The following is a 25,461-nucleotide window of genomic DNA, read 5'->3' on the forward strand; positions in this document are numbered from 1 at the left end:
GGGCAGAGCGAGGAGTTGGGGCTTTCCTCCTACACGGCGGCGTCCGAGATCTTCCCGTTCAAGGACGTCTTGGGCTGGAGGCCGTTGTTCTGAGCGTGCCCCTCTGGCCTGGGCTGGGTCATCTGCTGCAAACGCTGCCCAGGAATAAAAGGAGAGAGTGTGTCAGCCAGGGCTGGGACAGCCAGGGCATGCATGGCAGCAGTGAGGGTTGGGATCCTCGCCACATGGCTCAGAGGTGACCCTGATTGCAGGGCAAGGGGATGGTGCATGCAGCGACTCCTCCAGCAGCATTTGGTAGTAGCCCAAAAGCCTCTGAGAGTCACCTTTGCTCTGATGCTGCGCAGAGCACAGCAGCTCCTCCTTTCATCTGAAACATGGGGAGCATCCTGATAAGAGGCAAACTGTTACCAGGCAAGACCAGCTGCAAGGAGGAAGAAGAGAGAGCTGCAATGCCACAGGCTTCAGAGCAGACCTATTTTTCAATTAGGGTTGATTACAGAGCATTACTAAGTAACTATAGCAGGTTAGCAAGGTTAGAGTCTGTGCCTTTGATGCTGATCAGAACATCCACCTGCACAAACCTTTGCACAGCAGCAATTCCTGCCACCCTGAGCTGACCAAATGGAAATTGCAGAGTCAAGTAAAGTGAAGCAAAAACCCATGAAAATATGGAGGGGCCAATCATTACTGGAGGCATGTGGATTGAGCATCAGGAGTGATGAAAAAGAATGAATCGCTTTTACCAGTCAGGGAGGGACTGGTGCTGTGCACTGCAGAAGAGAATGCAGAGGGGGATTAAGCCTGACCTGAACAGACATCACTAAGAGAAGTAGAACCTCTTTCCAGTAAAGGGGAACAAACTCCTACCCTCCAATACCACTGAAGTGCCTGCTTCTGGGTGAATTCCCTGAAACATTCACTGAACTGCTTCTGCCATTCATTGTATTTTTTCCCCTCTAACATTCAGGCTCAGTAGGATCAAAATTACTTGTAATCTTTCCTGTCTGTCAAAACCACTTTATTCAGGATTGGCATCTAATTTCCCTCCAGCTCTATTACAAATTAATCCAGGATCTGTGTATATAAGAGGCCAAAAATTCTCTCTGTCTCTCTGATACCAACACATGCACACAGAGATTAGCCTACTTTCCTCCTGCTGCCATCTGCTGCTCACTCATAGGTCTATGAATGATTGAGAGGGGGTCTGGGTCTCGTGATGTTTGCGAAGAGTCACACGGGGAGGGTGCACATCAGCCACTCATGCTGCTTACTGCTGCTGATGGTTTGCACAAGGTGCTGAGGGGAGGGGTGGAAACAAACTCATGAGCTTCCCTCCAAGCCCCTGGGGCAGCACAGGGAATGCACAGCACTTTGGAAGGACTGTGGATATAATTGGCACAAGCCTTTGGTCAGGAGGAGTCGAGCTGCTCCTGAGAGATCCCAGATCAGTTTGGGCTCCCCCAGATGCTGCAGGGTGCTTTCTCCATCTCCAGTGAAACGGGATTGGGACTAGGCAAAGGGTTGAACCCATACCTGTACTTTCAGGCTTCCCTTCCCTCCTTCTCCAACTTTCATGATGAGTGAATAAGGAGCCCTGTAAATGTCTGAGAAAGGGCCTACAATTGGAATTCAGTTGGCCTTCAACCCAAAATCAACTAAGTGGCTTGACATAATGCCCTGGCTTGAGTCCTGCAGGAAGGACAAGTACTTAAACCCAGCTTCAGATGAGAAACCAGAAATTGAAAGCAGATCTGAGATCCCAAACCCACCCAGTTCACCCACATCAGAGCCCATCCAAATGGAATGCTGGGAGGAACAAAACTCAAATCCACCTGCAACTTCACCTCAAAGGTAGAGAACCTGAAGCTGACCTTAGCCCAGTAATTCCAGCCACAACTTCTTTGAGGCAAAGTTTGTTAAAAATACAGCATCCCTAAAATAAACTCATGTGATTTAGATGGCTTCTGGTCGCTGTTCCAGCTGGGCTGGGAAAGCCATAAATCAACACTCCTGGGGTGGCTTCTTACAACTGTAAGCACTGAGCCAGTGCTCTCAAGACTGAATGTCAACATTGTACATAAAATCTTAACAGTAACTACTGGGTATGACATAGAGACTCATGATTCACTGCTTCAAAAAATTCTGCTCAAATTACTAAAGAAAATGTTATAAACAAGACTAATGTGGTCGGTATTGTGGGTCGGTCTTGCTTCCTAACACCTCAGTCACTCAGTGTTCTCTGAAAGGCACATGACAAACCACCCCTGTGCTTGTTTCTGCTGCTAGAAGAATGCCTGCGACATTTCAGGATTCAGGCTTGGAGGTGCTGATCTCCCAGCTGAGGAGTGCCAAGTAAACTTGCTCATAGCCAGGAATCCTCAGGAGCTGGGATTTCTCTGGGTCAAGAAACCTCAAGGATTTCTTCCCAAACTCTTCCATGGCTCCAGTACCCCATGCCAAAGAGATATTCAAAAGATGTCCAGTGCACTGGGGTGATCTGAACCCTCCCTCTCTCTTGGGGAGATGGTGCACAGAGCTCCTGAGCACCAAGCTGGTGCACTCTGATAACTCTGTCAGAGCAGGACCAAGCTCTGCTTGGGCCAGGTTCAGTTCAGGGAGGAGCTTACCCTGGGCAGAGGGTGGTGAAGCTGTTCCTACCTGCCGGAGAGTCCCTGTTGAGGTGAAGAAGGAGTAGAGCATGTACCCTGGAATCAGAAACATGGAGGACAGGGCCATGAGCCACCCGATGCCTTGGCCCCACACAGGATAGACGTACTTGCCCAGAGTCAGAGGGGTCATTTCCACCACACTAAAGAAGAACACACCCTAGAAAAGAACACCAGCCATTGCAGGGGAAAGTGAAAAATCGGGGTCCCACCATTCTTTCCTTCATTACCTTCTTAGCTCCCAACAGCCTTACAATAACCCAACAGCTCTTTCCACTTGTCTTGATTCTTTCAGCCCACCAACTGGTAATTTCGTATAATTTCTTCTTACCCTAAGCTGGATAAGATAACCTAAGCTTTCCAAAAAGCTGGAATTGGAATAGCCCATATTTCCTTCTTCCCTAGACTACTCAGACAAGCAGTGCCTCCACAGCAGCTCCTATGCAAGTAAACAGCATCCTCAAGCTGGTCCCAGTCTTCATATCACACCACTCCCTGCACTTCTTCTGCTGGGAAGGCAGGAACCTGCAAAGGCCAAACTGCTCTGCAGTCAGTTATCCTGAATTTGGTGATAACTTTCATTCTCATAAGCCTGCCAGAGGCTGAAGCTGGAGTAGCTGAAAGCCAGAGCTGATAATAGCTTTTTAAAACATGACATTATTTTGCTTATCTTCTGGCATCTCAGAAAAAAAAAAAAAGAAAAAAGAAAAAAGAATGAAGAACCGATGGCCTCATTTAGATTAAAAGCAATAATCTGGAAATTTTTATGGGTGATTTCCAGCAGGCAGAGTGAAAGAGGGTCCTCTATCCCTTTACCCATCTCCAGTCTGCCTGGGACCCCCTTGCACCAGACCTGCACTGGGTTCAGAACAGAATGTTTCCCTACAGCCCATCTAGAGGCCTTTCTAGACCCACTCCTGCACAGAGGATTCCCAGGTCTTACCAGGCAGACAAGAGGTGTGAAGAAGGCCCAGCAGATCTTCCACCAGATGCAAGGCTTGTAGCCGATCATTTCTTCAATGTTCCTGTAAAACCTGTTCACACCTACAATAAGACATGAGTAGTGAAAAAAAAAAAACCAAAACATCCCTGCACCATGGCATTCATCTCTTTTCATGGCAGAGCACAGGCCAGGCACAGCAAGGGGGTGACAGAGTGGCATGAGAAGAATAATTAGCTGGAAGGGATGGAGTAGTGGGACACAAACTCATGCTAACAGTTTCCATGTTCCTGGGGTCCTCTTGAGGGCCCAGAGGGAGGGACCCTGGGCATCTGCCAGTCTGTGCTGAGGTTTTGTGAGGGTCTGGAGAAGTGAGATGACACCCTTCCACTCCTGATTTTCTGAAGTTATCAATCTAAGCTGTGTTCGGCTGCAAAATTGTCATTGTGTTCACTGGTTTTGGCTTTTTCAGTAAGTCACCATGCCCACAGAGAAAACAAAGGAACAAGGTGTTTTGTGCTTACCATAACACCAAGAAATTGAGATGGTCTCAAAGAAGACAAGAAAAAGAAGACACATGCCACTGGCTGAGTAGTAATCAAACAGCTTGAAGACATAAATGCCACCCTGAAAAGACAAAAACAGGGTCAAGGAGTTCAGTTATAGACTATGATCAACAATATTAGCCAGCAGCTTGGATTGCTACTGTCCATGTCTGTTGGTTTAATGTCTATTTCCTTGGACAGCAGAGCCACTGTTGTGATGTTTCCACTGGAGTCTTGTTCCCAGCAGCAAAACTGATGTGCCCTTGCAGACAATTAGCCAGCCTGCTCAGGCATAGCCCAGGGTGAGGACAAAAGTAATTACTAGGATCTCTTCTATTTCTCTGCTTTAGAAGGAGTCAATTTAGTCTGCTCTGCCCATCCCCAGAGTTTTGCCTTGCCTCCTCATGAGCCCACACTGCTCCACAAATGGTCTGCAGACCACTCAGCCCTCACCACCCCTCATGAGAACCTCAGCTTCAGCTCCAGAGGTTCAAGCCCCCAATACACAGGTTTTCTTTGTGTTATCTTAACTCTTTGAAGTAAGCATTCCCTAAATTTGGGGTCTGTTGGCTTGAGTCCTTATTGCAAATAGCAGAACAATAGGCCAAGACTGACAATAGGATGATGGTAAAAATTATGGAGGCATCCTAAGTCACTTGAGATGTAGCAGTGATGGGCAAACCACATCACCAAGATTAGGGGAAATGCTGTCACTTGTCCCAAAGCTTTGCTGGTGCTGTGATATGCCAAGTGGCCAGAAAGGAGTCAGGAATGGAGGTACAAGCACGGCCTGTACAATCTGTACCTGGGTGATGTTGGAGAATCCGATGAGATAAGAGATGAAGCAGACTACTGCGATGAAGATCTTCTTCCTGGCTCTTAGGACTTGAGGATACTCATCCATCAGGGCTGTAATGAACCCTTCCACAGTGCAGAACTATGGGAAAAGGTACACACTGAGGATACTTATATAAGTAACTTAACCTGCACACATTTAACCTCAATGTTGAGAACCTTATGGACTCTGCAGACTCTGGAAAAGAGTCATCTCTGCACAAAGCTGGTCTGAACCATCTTCTGAAAATTCATCTCTCTCCCCACTGAATACAGATTGAGCTAGGAGCACCAACTATAAATATTAAGTTAAGTACTTAAAAATAGCTCAGATAAATCTCTGCCTTTTGCTTCTCATGCAAAGCCTCCTCTTTCTTCCCACAAACTCTCTAGGGTCTCCCTATCACTTCCCTGTTCCCCACACTGCCAGGCCCTGTGCCACAGCTGTGGGTCTGGCTGCTGCTGGGACACATGCAGGACCTTTATTGCTCTCCCCTTCTTGCTCTTGTCAGCCTGTGGCAACACTCCTTGTGCTGTTCAACGATCTAAAATGCTCAATAAGGACTTGTATTATCCAGTCTCATGTGCATGTAAACAACATCTCTGATTACCCAGTCCTTGACTGCATTTCATTTTTTCAAGCACACAGCATTAAATGCATGTAGCACACCAAAAGCCCATCTTCACAGCACATCATCTTTCCAGAGGTGGAAATCCTAGGATGGTTTATGCAGAGCTGCACCAGCCACAGTGTAATAATGTTGTCTGCACCATAACACAAAACGAAATCCCCATGAGTGTTGCCTTCCAGTTTTCCTTCTACTTCTGCCTTCTGGCACAAGGGCAGTTTGACTGCCCTTGTGAAGTGCATTCTTCTCTCCCATCTCTTGATAAATTGTGAGATGTACTTTTATATCTTGCTCCCAGAAACTACAGGTAACATACGCTCTCTCAGAGAGCACATCTTGCCTCTAGCAATAACCCTGGGAATTTATGAGGGCAGCAAACTGGCTTCCCTGGTCATGCTGAGCAAATGTACAAGCCAGTGCAATGAAAATTAAAGTGCTTTCATCACTTCTCAATGTCAGGGACTTCCCCATCCCTGGGAAGAAAAAAATCCCCTAGAGTGTAGGTGGAAGTATACAGATCAAAAAGAGCAGCAGAGGGTTGGGAAGATGTGTGGAAGAAAAATGGACTGCCTGAGCCTATGATAGTAAAATTAGGGACCCCAACGCAGGGAAATGATTGGTATTTGATTTGATGGTTTTGGAATGATGACTATTGGTTTTATTAAAACTATACTATATTACATTATAACTGTATTAAAGAGAGATATTATAATATACTATATCTGTACTACAAAAAATTCTAAAGAAATACTTACTACTAACTAACAACTTGTGACTGTCTCTTGACAGTCAGGACACAGTTTTGAGTGATTGGCTAAGGAAAGAAAATAATTTCTAGTAGAATTTAATTGCTAAATTTTTTTAGGTAAATAATTTCCTAACACATTCTACATCTGTAAAACAAGAGGAGTAGTAGGCAGAGACAAGAATTGTTTTCCCTTCTTCTCTGCCTCTCTCACAGCTTCTCTCTGTTCAGAGGGCATGTGAATACCACAGGCTATAGCTGGGCAGGCATGGTGGAAGAGCTTGCACACTGCTGGGGCTGCCTTCCACATGGGCAGAGCAAGGCAAAGGGAGATGTGCATGCCCAGGGCTTTATATCCACATGGAAAGCCAGTATTCCCAGAGCATCAAAGCTCAACTGCTTCCGCTTGAATTTTGAATGAGCTAAGCTTTTTATGTTGGCACAAGTGCCATTAAAGCATCTTTTGCCGTTCATGCATGGCTTAAGCTGCCTTTATAGCCATTGACAGTGAGTGCTTCACCCCATCCCACCTGGCCTCTTGTCTGGAAGAGTCAGGACTGAGCTAGCACCACAGTGTGAAAAGATAGCATGACTAAAAAAAACACTGCTGAAAGCTATTCCTTCCACATGGATGCATGGCCAGGCACTGCCAGAGTCATGGCAGGGCCAGGGGATCTGAGACCAAAAAGGCAAATGCATTTGGAGGGGAGCAGCCCTGGTCATGGGCAGAGGGTGGTGTCCAGCAGAAAAGAAGCAAAGAAAATGATGCCTTGAATAATTGGATGGAGTAAAGCTGACAGCCCTTTGGTGCAGGAAGAATGATCAAAATCAGGCAATGCACAGAAAGAAAGACAGGGAGATGGGTGGTGAGGAACAGGGCTCAGCAAATCAGTTGAATTCTCTTTGTCTCCTATCAAAATTAAGCTCCTGTGTAATGGATAAGGTGGAGAAATAAATGGTTGTACATTGCTTTTTCTAGTCATGGAACAGACAATGACCTTCATACCATTTACTGAAAATTGCCTCAAGACAGCCTCAGACTTCATAGGGGATGCAGCCTGGAGGAGGTTTACCTTTCCAGCCCCAGGGACTGCAGGTGCTTGGCATGGGGCTCACTCTTCCCAGCTTACAGACCAAACCTTGGCTGCTTGCACATGCAGACACCTGAATGAAAGCATGCTGCTTTCAGAGTGGCAAGGAGCTGAGCACTGGTGCCTCCTGTTCTTGCCACTGCAATCTGCTTTCCAAAAAATTCTCCTTTTCCCACCAACCCTCTCCAGCCACAATTTTTAGCACACATTCTTCTCTTCTTCATGCCTCACCCCATGATATTATTTCTTTCCCAAGCATTTTATTTCCATTAACTTCTCTCTATTGCTCCTTTTCCTCTTTAGGGGCCTAATCATTACACAACCTGCTGGGTCCAGTAATCTGGGCTTGGGAGCCACAAGAGTGGCCTCACTGCTGGCAGCTGGAAATCCTCATGACCAACCTGTGCCAGGCAGCCTCACATGGGACAGACACAGACTGGCAGTCACAAGGCTTGCCAGCTCCCCTGAGCAATAAATGCCTGACCTGGAAACTGGTAGGTTAAAAGGAAGCACCGGGATATTATGAAAGAGGTTCTGGATGGGAGAGAGCTGAAGCCTGGTTGGATCAGAGCAGAGGGAACACCAAGGCACAGGAGGGAGGTGTCTGTCAGTACAGGTCACTAATCCCACAGGAGCACCCTGGCAGGAAGAGCAGCTGGAGCTGTGCTGCACCTGCAGGACACAATGCTCGCTCCCCATCTGCAAATGCCACAAAGGATATGCAATCAGCACACAGAAAATCCTTTGTTTTTAAACTAAATGCTCCAAAATGCATGTGGAATTGCAGCCAGTGTAGCAGCCTGTGCTGACTGGTTTATATGCAGAAGCTGCCATGCTGCTGCTGGTGTGTTTGAATGAGGCAGAGCTCCAGCATGCAGACAGAAAGCTTCTTCGCCTGTATTTAGCTGTGCTGTTTAAAAGCTTGTTTTCCTTTTGATGCTTCATTCCCCCCACCCCAGCCTCTCCCTCAGGCAATGATAGCCTCCCAACAGACTGTCTGCCCTCTGAAACTGGCTGTCAGGAGGGACGTGGAGAATTTCAAGGGGTATTTCAGAAGCAAATGCAGCAAATAAATTCCACACAGACCAGCACTGAGTGAATAATCCATGCAGCTATTTTTTTTTTCTGTAAATGTAGTTTCTTTCAGAACATTCAGGTATTATTTTAATTTTTTTTCCTATATAATGTCTGTGGTAATGCATTCATGAGCTTTATAAAATGCATATGAGAGTGTGACATGATTGAAAACCAGGTTTGTTGATTAGATTTTCCTGGAAACCAGGTGTGACATTTCAGGAATAGCTTTGAGTATGATTGTGAAGTAGGTTTGGCTTTATGAACACTGCCTGTAATCCAAGAGAGCATTCATTTTGTACTGGTGGTTTGTGCTGCAAGAGAAGAGCACAGGGGCACAAGGGTGGATATGACAGACAAGTGCAAGTTTTTGCAGGAACCTTTGATTTTTATACACTCCAATGGAAGGCATGCTGCAATGCACTGCTTCACTGAGTAGCTACTTTGATGCTGAATTATCAGAAAAAAACTGTCACCACTTGTAAAAATGCAGAGATAATGTTTTTTGTTTGTTTTGTGAGGGCTCTGAGGGGGCAGAGTAGAGACCTTTTGCTACATCTTACTTCTTCCCCCTCAAGTATCTTGTAAAACTTTGCCACCAGATAAGATGGCAAAGCAGTCAGGGTACCCAGGCACAGCCTTTTCCAAGGCATAGATCCTTCTGCCACGATCTATCCCTGCTAACCTACAGACCAGGCCAGGGAGCTGCAGCTCTGCTCAGGGTTGCATTGTTGCTGGCATCAACAGCAATGCCAAAATGCTGCAGGAAAGCACAGCCCTCACACCACAAGAGAGTAAAAACCCAGTCTGCTCTGCACTGTCCCAAGTGCAGAAGGGGACACCACAATTGTACCTGAAGACATCTTTGCATCTTCCTCCACTTTGTCCCTGAGTTGTCTCACCTGACTGTCCAGACCCAGCATCATCAGCATGGAGAAGAAGAGGATTGACCAGAGTGGGGACAAGGGCAACTGTGTGACAACCTGTGGGTAGGCCAGGAAAGCCAGTCCAGGGCCTGCAGTAAGGAAAAGGGGGATGAGCCCATGTTCACAAAGCATTTGATGGCAAGTCTGAGATAAGTGCCACAGTTAAATAGACAGACAAAAATTACAGCCAAGAACTCAGGGGTTTTCATACAGGAGCTAGGAACACCTGTGCCTTTGTGCCTGTGACACACCAGCTTGGTGGGAGGCATGGGGGCAAGATGGGGAGACAGGATTGGAGAAACAAGTCCTGCAAGCAAGTAATCAAGTAATCAAATTATTGCAACCAAATGGAGCTGAGCACTGTGCTAGAAAAATAAACTGATATTCAGAGCTGGTTATAACTTTCCTGGTGCTTTTTTCTTTTTTCCCCACCACAAAATGCTGTTTCTTGAGATAAAAGCTTTCTCTGGAAAGACAGCAATTTCAAAATATGTCTTCATGCAGAAAGACACAGTCCTATCTTGGTTAAAAAATTATTCTGAGATCTCAGTCTCAAGATTTTGCATGAAAAAGGGACTCCAAATTTTGATCACATCTACTGAAAACATAGGTAGTACCTATTCTCCATAAGAAAGTTTCAGACAGCAAATGGCCTAAATATTTCACTACAGCAAAATAAAACTTCAGCACACGTAGTCAGGACAGAACAAGAGCACCCCACACAAATGGTTGTCACAGGTGGCTGTTGCATTTGAGCCTGGGTTTCTGCTTACCCGAGGAGGCCAGCTCTGACACCGACTTCTTCGTGATGTGTGACATGAAGCCGATGATAGAGAAAATAACAAATCCAGCAAATACACTTGTGGTGGAGTTTATACAACAGACAATAATGGAGTCTCTGGAAGAGAGAAAGAGAGAAAAAATCCCACCTGCAGGTCCCACCAAGAGCAGAGGGTGGGGTAAACAAAAGACCAAGCCCTGCGGATAGCTGGTCCTGTGCCTTGGACAGGTAGCACAGGTGACATACTGAGTGTCCTGTAGGCAGGGAGCCCCTCTAAAGACATCACAGTGTGTCCCCTAGGCTGCATGGTGCCAGCAAGGGGACAGCAGAGATCAGGCAGATTCACCACAACCCCCTGCCTCACCCATGAGGAGTCCCAGCCACACAGGAGGGTGGAAAAACCCGCTGACCTGTAGACGTTGTTGTGGAAAGTGTTGTAGCTGCCCAGAGCAATGAGGGAGCCCAGCCCCAGGCCGTAGGAGAAGAAGATCTGAGTGGCTGCATCCATCCAGACCTGTGGAGAAGGAGCCAGAGGAGGAGAGCAGCAGAAGGGGACTCTGTGCTGCAGGTGCATGTCCTGCAGCAGCACAGTGCAGGGCTAGCAGGGGGACTGGGTGCAGACTGCGGAGCTGAGTGCTTGGATGTCCAGCCCACTGGGGTGGCCAGGACCTGAGGGAACCCTGGCAGTAGGGCCCAGTCAAGAGTTTCTTACTAGTATCTAATTTAAAGCTATTCTCTTTCAGTTTAAAACCATTCTTCTTGTCCTGTCACTACATGGTCTTGTCAAAAGTCCCTCTCCAGGGCTTTTCTGTAGGGCCCTTTCTGTTCTGGAAGGTAGGGAATCTGCATCCTTCCCATGTGTCAAGTGTATCAAAGTGCAGCCTGGCCCAGCACCAGACATACCCTCCAATGGGATAATGTAGATGGATGAAGGGTCATGCATTTCTGAACAGTGTCCTGTGCAGATCAGAAGGGATTCTTGCATTGTCTGAGTCTGTCTGTGTGTGTGTGTGTGTGTGTGTGTGTGTGTGTGTGTGTGTGTTTGCTTTCTCACATGTGCCCCCAAGGGATGCTGCTCCACTCAGACACCCACATCCTTCTCTCACACCCTCCATTTCTCTTCCACTAGTGTGTCTTTGATTTTCCAACATGGATCTGTTTGTGCAAACAACTGCAGAGGACAGCCTGCAAAGCTGGTCCCAGTGCCTTAAGGTGTTAAAGCTTAGAAAGTTCAAGAAAAGGAGACAGACTCTTTGTTTCTTAATTGCATAGTATTTTACACAACTCTTCTGGTCTTGAGAACCCTGTTTCCTGCATTAGAGCCAATGCAGTTGGTAGTATGGTTACAGAGAGTGTCCTGAAAGAGGGATCCTTGGGACCCTCGCTGGAAAGTGACAAATGTCCAGCTGTTCCCACTCACACACGACTGGTGACTTTGAAACTATGAGAGTATTGCTGCTGAAAAATGCCGAGTCTGTGTATCCTGAAAACTTCATTTTTGCAAGAATCCCTGCTCCTCCTGGGTCTCCTCTCTGCTACCAGTGACCAAGAACACATTACTGGCCACCACTCATCACTTAAGCACTTACAAAAACTGCTGCTGCAGGTGCTGCTGTGTTTGTGCTCCTTCTGAGGCCCCCATGCCAGCACCACATCATCCTTTCTCTGGGACCACCAGAACAGTCACTGAAATGAGACATTCCCAGCCCAGAGGGAAGGTCCCTTTGTCAGGATAACTTCTGCCTCCCCATACCCTGTGGATAACACTGTGCCTGAGTACAGCAGAGCTGCTGCACAGATTTCCACCATGAAGGGCCTTTTCCTCTGTTTCGTCTCAGCCTATGGGACATGGGTTATGAATACTTGTACAGGGTTATTCTGGAGTTATTTTAAGTAGTTACAATATTTATGGGAAGTGCCTGGGGAAGCCTAATGCAGAGACAGCTGGGAGATAAGAGCTTTCCTCACTAGGCTACAAACCTCAGAGTCAGAGAGCTTCCTGAAGTCAGGTGTGAGGTAGAAGAGGATCCCCTCCTTGGCTCCTGGCAGTGTGACTCCCCGGAACAAGAGGATGAAAAGCATGAAGTAGGGGTAGGTGGCTGAGAAATACACCACCTGAAAAAGACCCCATGGGAGAGAAGACATCAGCCCACCAGTGCCCAGGACCTTTCCTGCCCAGGGTGTCATTGAGTCTGGCATGTTCTCCTGTGAGGACAACAGGCTCCCAAGCACAGCCACTTTCAGCAGGATTTCCTTGCATTTTCTGTCCCCCATTCCCATGCTAGTAACGTTTCTGGCTGTTTGAGGTTTCTCCCTGCCAATGATACACAAGGACACACTAATCACAAAAGTAGCATGCTGAAGTCTGGATGAAATACCCAAAGACAAGGGAATTGCACAGGGATAATTTTAGCCCACAGAAGTAATCCCCTTAAGTCATCACATCCTTATTTTGCAGAGCTAAAGCTGGTGTTTCTCTAGACCAGTGCATCAAGCAAAACAAGTTGTCTTGATTCCACTGCTTTCTTTTCAGCACTGTTTCAGTATCTTATGGGTATATGCCATCCCTCATCACAGGGCTCACACCAGTAATCACCAGGGCTTTGCTGTGGCTGTGTAGCTAAAGCCTGTTTGAGAGCCACTGGGGAAGTTAACAGCTTAGGTGACCTACCCTTGAAGTGCTTCTTTCTGATCTCTCCTCTAGATTATTCCTTTCATAATAGTGTCTGGCTGCACCATGCTGTGCTCTAAATAACACATCTCAGCATCTCAGCACTGCTGTTTCACTAAACAAAGCAATTACCTTTCTGCTGTGCTAGCCTGGAACACTGCACAGGGAAAAACAACGGGCTTGTCATCTGAACGTCTCCCACCAATATCAAAAGGGCAGCAGGGAAATTGTCAAAGGAGATGGTGAGATTTTTTCCACCAGAGGCAATTTAAGAGACTGTGATTGTCAGAACTGGGAGGCCACAAGAAGCTTTGCTCTCTCAAAGGGCTGTCCCAAAGTGGGAAATATAAGTAATTTCTGAAAATGCCTCTTCCCAAAAAGAATGCATGCTCAGACCCATGACCCTACTGGCAAGACTTATTCTCTACACTTAGAATGAAAATTACCATAAACATCATAGCAATTTTCACAGCCATGAAAGGTAAATGTCAGGAATTTAATAGCATCTACTGTGATTTTGCCTGTAAGCACTGTAACCTTAGTTATAGACACTTAAATAAAATTGAGTCTGGAGGACATTTTGACGGCGCAGCAATGAGAGGCAGCACCAAAAGACCCAGCCCTCACACTGTACCTTGCCTGTCCACTCCACACCCTTCCAGATGGAGAAGTAGACCAGCAGCCAGGCCAGGGCCAGCGTGCCAGCCAGGGGCCAGCGGACGGTGCCAGGCTCCCCCAGGCCTCCGGACATCTGGTGCATGTTCCTCCTAAGGGTGGGAGACACTGTGTCAGGAGGAGGTCTAACAATCAAGGGCTGAGGAATTTGGAGCTCCCAGAGGTGGCTGGAGGGTGAAGGGCCAGGTGCAGACAAGTGTGAGCACCCACAAATCCCTAGAGAGAAGTGAGGATCATTGTGATGGGACAAAGGGAGCTGAAGAGAGGTGGACAGACTGTTTGCCTGCAGGTCCATCTGACGTGCATCTGCACAGTGCACCCCATGCCCACCATGGCTGTAATGCCCTTCTGCCAAAGCTGCCCAAGGAGCAGAGCCCACAGGCACAGCCACAGCCCTGGTGGGCAGGCACAGTGACCACAGGGAGGGGGAGAAACCTGGTGTGGGCAGCTGGGGACGTACTCCCAGAACTCGGTGACGGCGCTGGTGAGGTTGGTGGTGTCGTTCAGGGAGTAGTTGGAGAAGCAGCGCTCGGTGTTCCAGGCGTTCCCACAGCTCTGCCACGGCAGCTCCTGCACCAGAACAAGGACAGGAGGGTCATCATTCATGGAATATCTCCCAAGTGAAATCTGGCTTCTTCTAAACTGAAGCCCCTTAATTTCTTTTTTTTTTTTGCAAAGATAATGGGCAGCTCCACTGGATGGGCATGCCCTTGTAGCCAAAATAATGGAAAAATTTTCAAAAATATGATAAATTGTGACAAGGATTTTTGGGGAAAAAATATCATGATGTGATTAGGGCAATACTGTAGCTCCAATAAAATGTTAGCAATTTCCCACACAGAAAGCCACTTCCAATTAACTGTTGATAATGAATACCTACAAATTAAAATACTATCAAGGGATACTGTGTTTATAACCATTACAGCTTTTTGCTAGCTTCACTCAACAAGTGGTTGGAATTTACTGCAGAAAGAATAAGCAGGGATTTGTTTCTTATGTTTCATTTACATCAACTTCAATGCTTAAAAAGCAACATGGCCCTGAGAATGGAGGCAAAGGGTTGTCTACACCAACAGACTTTTATAACACAAGCATAGGAGAAAATTGTCCAGGACAGTAGCTGTTTGATGCTGTCCACTGCCCTGATTATAAGCAGCAACAAAGGGATTCCTGGGAGATGTTTACACTGTGGGTAGCAGTGAGACAGCAGCACAACACTACAGAGTTGCTGCAATCAGCTCTGGCACTGCAGGCAGTGAAGCAGCAGTGCCAGGGACCGTGTGAGTGTGCAGGACAACTCACCCAGGCCATGCAGTTCCATGGCTGAGCCAGCCCAAGGAAGCAGCTCAGATATGAGCAGCTACCTCTTTTCCCAAGCACAGTGTGTGTAGACAAATGCAGAGCAGCTGCATTCTGGGTGATTTCCTTCTGCAGATAAGACCTGAGGCTACAGCTCAACAAAGTTTAAGAAGAAGTTTGTATCTATCCCTATTCCTCCAGGAATGTAGACACCTCTTTGCTGTAAAAGCAGATCCACTGACGAGGGGAGAGAATGATGCATCTGACTCCATCTTATCAGAAGGCTAATTTATTACTTTATTATACTATATTATATTAAAGAATACTATACTATACTTAAGAATACAGAAAAGATACTTTACTGAATGCTAAAAAAATAATAATGAAAACTTGAGACTCTTTCCAGAGTCCCAGTACAGCTTGGCACTGATTGGCCAATGAGTCAAAACAACTCACAGCAGAATCCAATGAAACAATCACCTGTGGGTAAACGATCTCCAAACACATTCCACATGAGCACAACACAGGAGAAGCAAATGAGATAAGAATTGTTTTCCTTTTCTCTGAGGCCTCTCTGGCTGACTTTCAGCTTCCCAGGAGAAAAACCCTGGGTGAAGGAATTTTTTTCAGAGAATGTAAATGCCACACTCTTCAAAAAAATTATCTGTATTTTAAGTGCCTTAAAGTGCTGCCTTCACTGCTCCATCTAAATCAGTTCACTCCAGCAGAAGATACCTTCAAACATGGTATCCTGGCAGAATGGTGACTATTGCAGAGGTGGAGGTGACATTCCAGTGGCCACCCAGACCACTGCACCCCCCTCAGTGGTGATTTCATGAGGACTTGCTAACTGCACTGAAGAAAAGGCAGTGGCTTGAGCAGTGCTGCACAGCAGCTCTTCAATGTTTGCATGTTAGAGAAGCTGCACAGCTCTCACAAGGAGGGGCAGGCTGGGGGACAGTTTGTTGCTGCTCCATTTCCTCTGAATTTCAGAGGACAGAAACTGCAGAAGGCAGGCTGGGCTCTTACTATAGTTCAAAATACTCTTAGTCAAATTTAGAAGGCACAGGGGACAGACATCAGCCTGGCTTTTTCATTTGCACCTTGGGTCCTTTTGGGAATTTGCAATTATTATCTCTGGTAAAAGAAAAGGTCTTGAGCCAAACATCTGGATCTGCCTATGCACACATACAAGCACTGTCACCACCTGGGTCTGTAACACCTGAATGTACCAAAGCCTTATCCTGAGAAACATCCTGCCCAGGGTGGAGTTAGGATGGGCTTACTTTGGGGAAGACCTCTGTTTATTTGGGAACCCCTGAGGGTGCATCTAATCACCCACAGCCAATAATTCTGTTCTAGATCCAGGACCCTACAGTGATAGGTGGTGTTGGTGGTAGAAACTCAGTTGGGAATGCCAAATAAAATGATTCAGCAAAAGTCTTGACAGAAACTTGAAACTTTTGCTGGAACAAAAAGGAAAACTGGCTGTGCAGCATCCACAATAGCACTTCATGGTTATATCTAAATGACATTTAAAAAGATCCCATTTGAACCATGGGGTTGATGTCTTTAAGGCTTCAGGTTGCTCAGAGACTTACATTAAGGAAACTCTTACCAGTTTCTGGGTTGAAATAAATAATTCAGCTACCAAGAAGTTAATATGGGGTGTGATTCTAACCTTGTATGGTAGAAGGCCCTGCTATGGAAGAGAAACTCACTATAAATTATAACACCAAAGCACACACTAAGGGACAGTCACAAGCAGATGTCTAGATACTTTCTGAATCATTTTCCCAGCAGAAAAAAAATTCCTTGGAGATCATTTATCAAGAGAGGAGTGAACAAGAACTAATTAAGATAAGGAGCAAGTCCTGAGAAATAAGACCATGATGTAACAAAGGCAGTTCTGGCAATGCGCAGCTCAGATTCGAGCAGCCCTAGAAATAAAACAGAAACACAGGCTGAGCTTTAAAGACTGAAGTGAGTGGGGAACAGTTCCTGTAGAGGGGATAGGACCATCCTCACCAGAGGACAAGCATCACTACCCATCAGCACCACAAAACTGCCTCCAGGGCTGATGAACCTCTTCAGGAAGGGTGTAGCACGATGCTGACAAGGGCTCTTTGCACAAATGGCAAGCAGCTAGTGGCCACTGTGGGTCATGAACAAACCACCGCCCACAGGTGGGAGTGAGGACCCAGAGCACAGCCAATGCCACGCTGCAGACACGCCCGTGACTCACCGAAGTGAAGGAGTTGAAGAGATAGTAGAGAGCCCAGGCAATGATGACAATGTAGTAGATGTTCAGCCAGAAGGACAGAACCATGGCTGCCAGTCCCACACCTGCAAATGAAGGCAGAGAGCAGTATCAATCCATGTGGCAGTGCCAGTTGTTGGTTTCTCTGGGTCTGGATTGAAGGCACTTGAGACACTAATTCATGTTGGGACTCAGGTGTTTATTATTTCTTATCAGTAAAACAGTCTCACTGCTGTGAGTTCAGCAGCAAGGCACAAAATGGCCAACAGTCTCTTGTTCCAAGGTCTTTTAAGACTAAACTATCCAATTAAGAACTGACACCTAGATTATTTTCCTTTTTAACCCAGTAACTGATCCCAAAGAGCTGCAATGTGGACTTTTCTGCCCAATTAAAAAATGGGCAGAACCCATGAAGAAGAAGGAAGAAGAATCACGAAGAAGAAGCTCAGGACAACACCCTGTGCCCTCCATCTTGCTTCCATCCAAAACACACTAAAAATCCCAAAAACTAAATTTCTCACCTAAGTGATACACCTACACTACTCTCTATAATCTATTTCACACTTTTGTGGGTTCTAGTTTATCTTGAAGCCTGGAAACTTTCTCCATGAATGAGGGTCAAAGTCAGTGCTCCCGTGGGGGTCAGGGCACCCCAGAGCAGACAGAGAAATATTCCCAGTGCCCTGGGTTTCCACAAATCCAGATCTCCAGTACCCAAGGGAGTTCATGGGCACCACAGCAAGGGTTTTTTTTTTGAAAACCAAAAAAAGGGAACCAGCTCACCAACATAGAGTGTGCTATAGCTGTGCAGTGAGCTGGTCAGCAAGGGAGGCTCATTCCCTTATGTCTCTCATCCACCCATTTCTACTGGGGGAACAGTGTTACTTCAGTGTGCTACTGGTACTCTATGGACAGAACTCCATGAAACCAGGATCTTGTCACTTCCCTGGCAGAACCGTATTTTCCCACATCCAAGGCATTTTTAAATCACCATTGGCTTCTAGAAAACAGTTACTTCAAGCATGGCAACAGGTTGCATTCCCATGCAATTAAAGTAGGCACATATAGAGAGGCTTGGGAAAACAAAGGGTCTTCTGCAACCAGAGTCACAGTCCCTTGTCATCACACAAAACTGCTTGAACAGAGCACAGTGCTGTTAGTGACTGAAACAGAGGTCAAGGACAGCTTGATAAAGACAGAGAGGAACCCCCCCTCACCTGGCACCCCATCCCAGCCCCCAGGGATTTGCTGATTTGCCTTCAAACCATTAATGGGTTGCTGCCTGTAGTTACATGTCATTGCTGGCACAAACATACAGCACAGTACCTTTGAACATGGGTGCTAATCTCCAGACTCCTAGTCCACCAATAGAGGTATACTGGCCCAGAGCAGTTTCCAGCAGGAAGAGAGGAATCCCAGCAAACACCAGCGTCAGGAAGTAGGGAATGAGAAAGGCCCCTGAAAGAAGGAGCAATGTTATCAGGCAGTTCCCCCTTTGATCAAGAAGGAAATGCCTCCAGCTGCAGTCTCTTGCTCTGCAACAGCTATGTGATGAGGAGCAGCCTCTCCCAGAGGTGACAGCTTGCAGCTGGAGTTGATGTGTTTGGTGAGTCTCCCACTGAGGTCACAGCTGCCTTTCCCTTATCACTGTGGGTATGCATGTACCACATGTACAAATACACTGGCATCACTAGCTGTGCAATGCCAGGCTCACTTTGTTAGCTGCTAAACCCAATCTGACACCAACCCCAAAAGCTTGGACACTGACATTGATAACTTGTTGATGCTTTTTGTCTTACCTGCAGAAGCTTTCAATTCTTCTTCTTCTTCTTGAGGGAAGAGTGCACAGGAATATCTGGCACTGGCCATGCTTTCTTTGTTTATAGCTGCTTCAGTCTTTTAAAAAATCTGTGACCAAGACTGTATTGGCTCTTGTAACAGTGCTATATACCACCCCACCTGTGTTTTAGGTTTTACCCTTAAAATTCCTAGTGAAAATATTATTCTTGTCCATCGCCCTATGGAAATCATCTCATCACTAGAAAGGAGGTAGAACACTCATTCACTAGGGATATTACTGGCACCCAGTTTTAGAGGAGCAATTAGAATACGAAAGCCTTGCTCTGTGATTGGAAGGCTGTACAAGTTCAGGTCATCTTGGCTTCTAGGATGTGGGACAAAGCCCAGTTTTATCTTTCTCATGGAATAGGCCATCATTTCTGAGGAGGACAAACTTTTGCAGAAGATGCTCACTGGGGACGGAGGGAGGACACTCAGTTTGCCCAGAAGTGGCTGGCTGTGTTCAGGACAGCACTGATTCCTGCACCTGCCTTAGGGCTGAGCTGTCAGTCTGAGTCTTCCTCTCCAGATAATTGTAGGAAAGCAAACACAGAGCCAGCAAGCAAAGCCACTCTGGAGAGCTGTGGCCCAGCTTGCACCCAGCAGAGCCAGGCTCCAGCAGCTGCTCTCTGAGGGCAGGGAAGCAGCCAGGCACAGCCAGGGATGCTGGCTCAGGGGACACCCAGCTGGGGACATCTGCTTGCCAAGCAGGGAGCTGAACCCAGCTGGGAGAGGCAGGTGCCAGCACTCGGCATGAGAGTCCATGGGAGGCAGCATGCAAGAGGAGCTGGCAGTGGGTGGTGGGGAGAAAACACTCTCTGTGCCAGCAGCTCAGTGACCATGAACCTGAATCACAAGCTGGCGTGGAAGCACAGGCTCTTGGCTTCACCAGCAGCCTGGTGCACAGGAGAGAACAGCTCTGGGCATCACTGTGCCTGCTCAGCAGCCTCCCCTGTGTGCTCACTAGACACCACAGCCTGCAAGGTCCAGGCCCCTGAGAGCCCTGTGGGAAGCCTGTGTCTGCTCCAGGGCTGCTGCCACCCTGCTGCTGTGCAGTTTGGAGGCTGAGTTTAGCAGCAGTGCAGGTCTCCTCCTCGCCTCTGTGCAAGCAATTAATGAAATTTGGCTGCAGCTCTGTTGATTCTGCACTTCTCATCTACAGTAGGTCAGGAAGGTTTGTAGGTGAAAGATCTAATTAGACTGTTGGAGGAAAAAAAACCTAAAAAACAAACAAATGAACTTTTGGACACAAGTCTTTATCCTGGCTTGATACTCAAGAATAGTGGGAAAACTACAAACCAGACCACCTCCTTGAGCTCAGGGCTGTTGGCAATGCCACTGCCACTCTGGAGGGCCAGGTCCCCAAGTAGGCATGGATAATATCCCCAGGTCCTGTACAGCCAGATGGGAAATCAGTTCTGAAATTTGTATCTCAAGTTTGAAGGCCGGTACAAAATATGGTTGCGCATGACCTTGTGAAAGTCCCAGCTTGTCTCCAGATCCATGGGTGTCAGAGGTGATGACGCTGGTCCTGCTCAGAGCACTGACCCTTGGAGGCAAGGAAGGATCAATAGCCCCTGGCACTCACTGTGCAGCCCTAGATCTGCCTGCTCCTAATGCTGCACAGCAGAGAACAACAATTAATCCTTAAAGCAGGGAACACTGCCCACGAATCAAAAATTGAGCATTACAAGCTGTTACACTGTGTTGTTTTGAGTCTCAGTGTGCAAATGAGGAGTGGAGGATGCTTATTTAAAGGACTGTTTTTCTCTCGAGTTGTTCAAGCTTAGGATCTCACAAGCAATTTTTAGCATGTACTGAGCTGCATTTAGAGTGCATTTGGAGTCTCGTACAAATTCTGTTGAGATCAGAGGGACTGTATAAGGTTAGAGATCACTGTAGAGGCTGGAGGCACAGCTGGGCACATCCAGCTGCGTGCAGGGCCAGCAGGGAGCCCAGGCATCACTTTGGGTGAAGCCTGCTCCCCGCAGCGGCTGGGCCGAGCGCTGTGCTGCCGTGCCCCGGGCTCCCTGCGCCGAGCAAGCCAGCCGTGAGCCGATGCAATGCGACAGCGGTAAGTGAGACGACAATATTTCCATTCAGTTCAATTTGCCTGTGCGTAATGGAAGCAGCCCACACGGCCGGGCTCTGAGCAGCGCACATGCGGGGACGCTAAAATTAGCGTTCCACCCACAGTCTGCTGCGCTCCGTCGAGGCAGAGCCGAGGCGGTGCCCGCCCGGTTGCGAAGGAGCCGCGTCCCGGTGATGCTCCCGTGCGTCAGCCCCGGCTGAGCCAGCGCCGCTCGCTCCTTGGTGCTGCCGGCTGCGGGAGCGGCAGGGCCAGGGGAAGGAGCCACCCAGGCTGCCACGAACGGCACGAAGCGGCAGGGGAGGCAGGGTGCTGGGAGCAGGGAGCAATTCCCGCATTGCATCTGTCTGCTCACAGCCGGCTGCTCCCTCTGCGTGCCCGCGGCTGCCGGGGCAGAGATCGCTCTGTGTGCCATTGCCAGTGCTAAAAATAGCGCCTCGCACCTCTCCAGCACCCTCTGTCCTAGGTTCTCTGCTGACTTCATGCGTAGGATCGATTTTAGCTTCGCTACACCCCTCATCTCATTACAGGCATTGTCATCTCCACCTTTATGTGTGAGGAGACAGTCACAGGCAGCACAGAGATGGTGTGAGACTTGAGATGACACAGCAACCACAGGGCTAACAACCAGTGCTGGACCCAGACACGAAGAAATGTTCTGTGAGGAGAGATAGCAGCCAAAGCGTGGCCAGACAAAGATGACAAACCTGCACCATGGCTCTGGAATTGGTGGCACAGGCTCCCCAGGGCAGGCCTGGACGTTCCCATAAACCTCACTCAGCTCAGCTGCACGTTTCCACTCTCCACAAAACCCAAAGAAGCTGTGGATGCCCCATGCCTGAAAGTGTACATGGCCAGGTTGGATGTGGCTTTGAGCAACCTAGTGGAAGGTGTCCCTGCCCTTGGCAGTGGGTTTGGAACTGGCTGATCTTTTAGGTCCTTTCCAACCCCGATCATCCTATGATTCTACAATTCCATGAAAACAGCATAATCAGTTAGAAATCTTCTTGTCCAAATTGCTAACTTTCTGATCTCCTGCTAGGACTCACTCCACATGATTCACAGAAAGGGCCTAGATACCCTTAAATGCCATGAAGTTAAGTGGACATTGCTTCAGGGAACAAGACCCTTCTCCTCTTTTCCAGGGTTGGAGGAGAAGAGCATCCTACACTGCCTGCAACAGCAGAAATGGGCTGGTGATACAAGAAGTTATGAGAGCCAAAGGTAAAAGGAAAATTAAAAAGACATGGAGAAGAAACATGAGAAGAGACCCTCAGAGCAACATGAATGAGCGTGGCACTTGGCATGGGGACCCAGGCCAGGAAGAGCTAAGAGGGAAGCAAAGAGCAACGTGGGAAGACTAGGCAGGCAAAAACTAAAATTATACATACAGCCTTAAAGGTGAGGAAAATGGGTTTGGACTTGTGTGGGAAGTCTGTAAAATGGTTTCTGTAAAAGGAAGTGAGCAGCTCTTCAAAGGGGAGAAGGAAGGCTGTTTTAGTAACAGGCACAAGCAATGGGAGAGCTCAGCATGGAGTGAGAAGAAAGAGCCTCTGCTCTACTGACACCTGCCTGTACTCCCCTCCACAAAAGCACCTCCCTGACAAGGCAGAAGAAAGAGCACCATTTGAGAGGGGAGCTGAGGCACAGAAGTGTGTTTTCTGAGTTGATCCAAGATGTGCAGAAATTCTGTAGCTGAGCAGAGAGAACTTCCTTGAGAATACCCTAGACTGAGGAGAACCCAACCTTTAACAGATGCAAACTGGTTTCTCTGGAGGTGCCCCAGAATCCCACTGGGTGCCTATTTGTGCATAGCGCTTCCTGTAAGTAAATGAGGTCCCACATGCCTGTTTTTGGGGTTTTTTGTAGCAAATTTGAACTTCACAAGCATGACAGAACTCAAACTGCTTGTTTTATTTCTTTGGACTGCTTCTTCCCAGCCTGCACTTGCTACTAAAGCCCACAAATCATGGAAACTTGTCTCTGGACAACTTAATAACTCCCACCATGTGGGAGAGCTCTCAGCTGGAGGACCACCCATTTGCCCAGACCCACACCAAGCCAAAACCTGCTCAGGTACAAGGCCTGCTCATTGTGCATTTCTCTCACCTCCTCCATTTTTGCCACAGAGATAAGGGAAGCGCCAGACGTTGCCCAGACCGATAGCATAGCCCACACAGGACAGCAAGAAGTCAAATTTCCCCTTCCAGGAACCTCTGTCTGGGATCTCCTTCTTCTTCTTCTTGGTGCCCACAACCTCAGGGCTGATGGGCTCTGGCTCCTCCAGGGCTGCCTGCTTCACCTCAGAGGGAGAGCTCAGCTCCACAGAGGTGTTGTCCATCTTGCCCATGGTGACTCAGAAGTGTGTCCACTCTTGCTGAGGGGCTGGAGGAGCAGGAAAGGCAGTTTCTGCCCCGGCCACGAGAAGACAAGATGGGAAGCACTGTGCAAAGCTCCTGGTGAGAAAGGAGAGAAGGAAAGTGTCCTGTATCAATGTGGTGTGTCAGACTTGGTTGCTACCATTACAGAACAAATCCTCAACTCTCATCTTACCTGCTTCTCATCCCAGTGCTCTGCAGGAAGAGCTTTGGGACCAGTAGGCATGCAGCAAAACCACAGGTTGTGGGTGACCCACCACACAGCACAGAAATACATCTGTCCTGTCTGAGTGACAGTGGAGGAGGGCACGATGAAGGTGCCAGAGCTCCCAGGTCTGGGGTCCAAAACTGACTAGAGCACAGAGCCATCTGAGAGTTTGTGTGGCCCAGCCAGCTGAGCACTGCTATGGATGTGCTCCCCTTGGAAATCCCATGCATTTATCCCTCACCACAGCAGCAACACAGCCTGTTCACAGCTGCACACCTGCAGCATCTGGCAAGGCAATCACTGCTTGCTCAGCCCCTCCCTGTACACCATGTTGCATGTGGTTCTGTAATCCCCAGGTGTACCCAGCTTGTGCTGACTGTGACTAGAGCCAGCCTGTGAACCACTGAAATCCCATTAAGTCAGGACTTCAAAGTCCTGATGATTAATTGCATGAGTCCAACAAAAAAATTTAGTTAATACCTGCATTGATTTTAGTTCTTAAGGAGTATATAACCATCACACCAAAACAATTTGGAAAGAGAGAGAGCAGGCTATGTTACTACACCTGTGTCTAACCCAATATTGCACTCATGTCTTGAAAAATAAGTGCAATTCTCTCTTCGTGTCACACAAGCTATTGCAAAGTCAGAAAAAGGCATGGAAGAGAGCCAAAAGGCTGCTTAAAAGAGTAGAGTAACTTCCACGTGAAGAGAGTATAAATGAAACAGGATCCATTGTTCTGTGGAAGAGGTAGCTGGCAGGGGCCTATAAATGTATCAGTGTCACAGAATACAAGTATTCACCATTTCTGACACAAGAACTGCAAGGGATTAAACCATGACCAGCAGGTGGTAGGTTCAAAAAGAGCAAGAGGTGATATTCCAGAAAATGTGTAGCTATAGAGCAAGACTCCCCACTGCAGGATATGCTGGATGCCAAGAGTTTATATGACTTTAGAAGAGGAAATTAAGGGGATAAATAATGGGAGGAAAATCCACCAGAATCTACTACTGCAATTCTGCAGTAAACCTTGAGCTGGAAGTTGTTGGAGGTTGAGGGACTCTTCCAAGGAAACAGCACTCTCTACTTTTCCTGGTTTTATCCTCTCCCCTCAGCCAGCACAGAAGACAGGACTGGCATGGGGTTTGCTCTCACCCACTTCTCAGCCCATTTCATAGAGACAAATTTAATCCTCACCAGGGGTCCTGAGGGTGATCAGGTGCTACAGTCTCCCAGAGAAGTCTGTTGACAAAAACATTAATAGATGCAAACATTGGAAAACAAACAAACAAACAAAAAGAAAACCAAAATAGGTATATCAGGAAATATCAGGAAACAAATCAATGCTGTAAAGAGATGTCATGCTCTGGCAGTTAAAGCTGACCTTGCTTGAGCTTCTTTCTAGACTTGGCAGTCTAGTCTCATAAAGAAACAGTACCCATTTGTCCCATGGGATGTTTGGGGGACTCATTAACTGGCATTCCTAAAGTGTACTGGACAGAGATGGTCTCCTAAATCCAGGCTCAATGGCAGTATGACTCCTGTTTACTACAGCAGGCATCCCATGATTACAGCAGGTGGATTTTCTTCCCCCACAGAATTCATCACTGAGGTTAGAAAAAGTCTATCAGCTGTGAAGGGAATGGCTGAACCAGGAAATATCTGTAATTCCTTCTGATAAGTCAGTGGAGAAGCCAGAAATCCCCTTGCTGTGGTACAAAGTCTGTAACCAAGCTCCCTGAGCTATGGAGCCCACACCAAGCCTCACCCTCACTCCTCCAGCCCCAGGATGGTTGCAGTAAGCCCAGCAG

The 25,461-nt window shown here is 47.5% G+C and overlaps 1 protein-coding gene across 1 annotated transcript; it reads right to left on the bottom strand.

Annotated features, from left to right (window-relative positions):
- Nucleotides 1-29: 29 nt before the first annotated feature.
- Nucleotides 30-23,414, bottom strand: LOC118698109 (sodium- and chloride-dependent GABA transporter 1-like). The gene is made up of 14 exons (XM_036401191.1): nt 23,174-23,414; nt 18,463-18,594; nt 17,122-17,222; nt 14,038-14,147; nt 13,537-13,669; nt 12,212-12,346; nt 10,642-10,745; nt 10,224-10,348; nt 9,427-9,539; nt 4,957-5,088; nt 4,131-4,233; nt 3,610-3,710; nt 2,659-2,826; nt 30-134 (listed from the first exon to the last, which is right to left on the bottom strand). The coding sequence occupies exons 1-14, from the start codon at nt 23,412-23,414 to the stop codon at nt 30-32; spliced, it is 1,803 nt and encodes a 600-aa protein (XP_036257084.1).
- Between the last annotated feature and the right edge of the window lie 2,047 nt (nt 23,415-25,461).

The sequence above is a fragment of the Molothrus ater genome, chromosome 5 (assembly GCF_012460135.2).
Source record: "Molothrus ater isolate BHLD 08-10-18 breed brown headed cowbird chromosome 5, BPBGC_Mater_1.1, whole genome shotgun sequence".
Lineage (NCBI taxonomy): Eukaryota > Metazoa > Chordata > Aves > Passeriformes > Icteridae > Molothrus > Molothrus ater.

Bases quoted from the DNA above. Each gene is read 5' to 3' on its own strand.
- LOC118698109 (XM_036401191.1), bottom strand. From the start codon at position 23,414: ATGGGCAAGATGGACAACACCTCTGTGGAGCTGAGCTCTCCCTCTGAG. The intron at 12,347-13,536 runs GTACAGTGTGAG...GGTCTTTTTCAG, and splicing joins GTGTGGAGTGGACAGGCAAG to GTGGTGTATTTCTCAGCCAC. The intron at 10,746-12,211 runs GTTTGTAGCCTA...CCTTCTCCACAG, and splicing joins GGAAGCTCTCTGACTCTGAG to GTCTGGATGGATGCAGCCAC.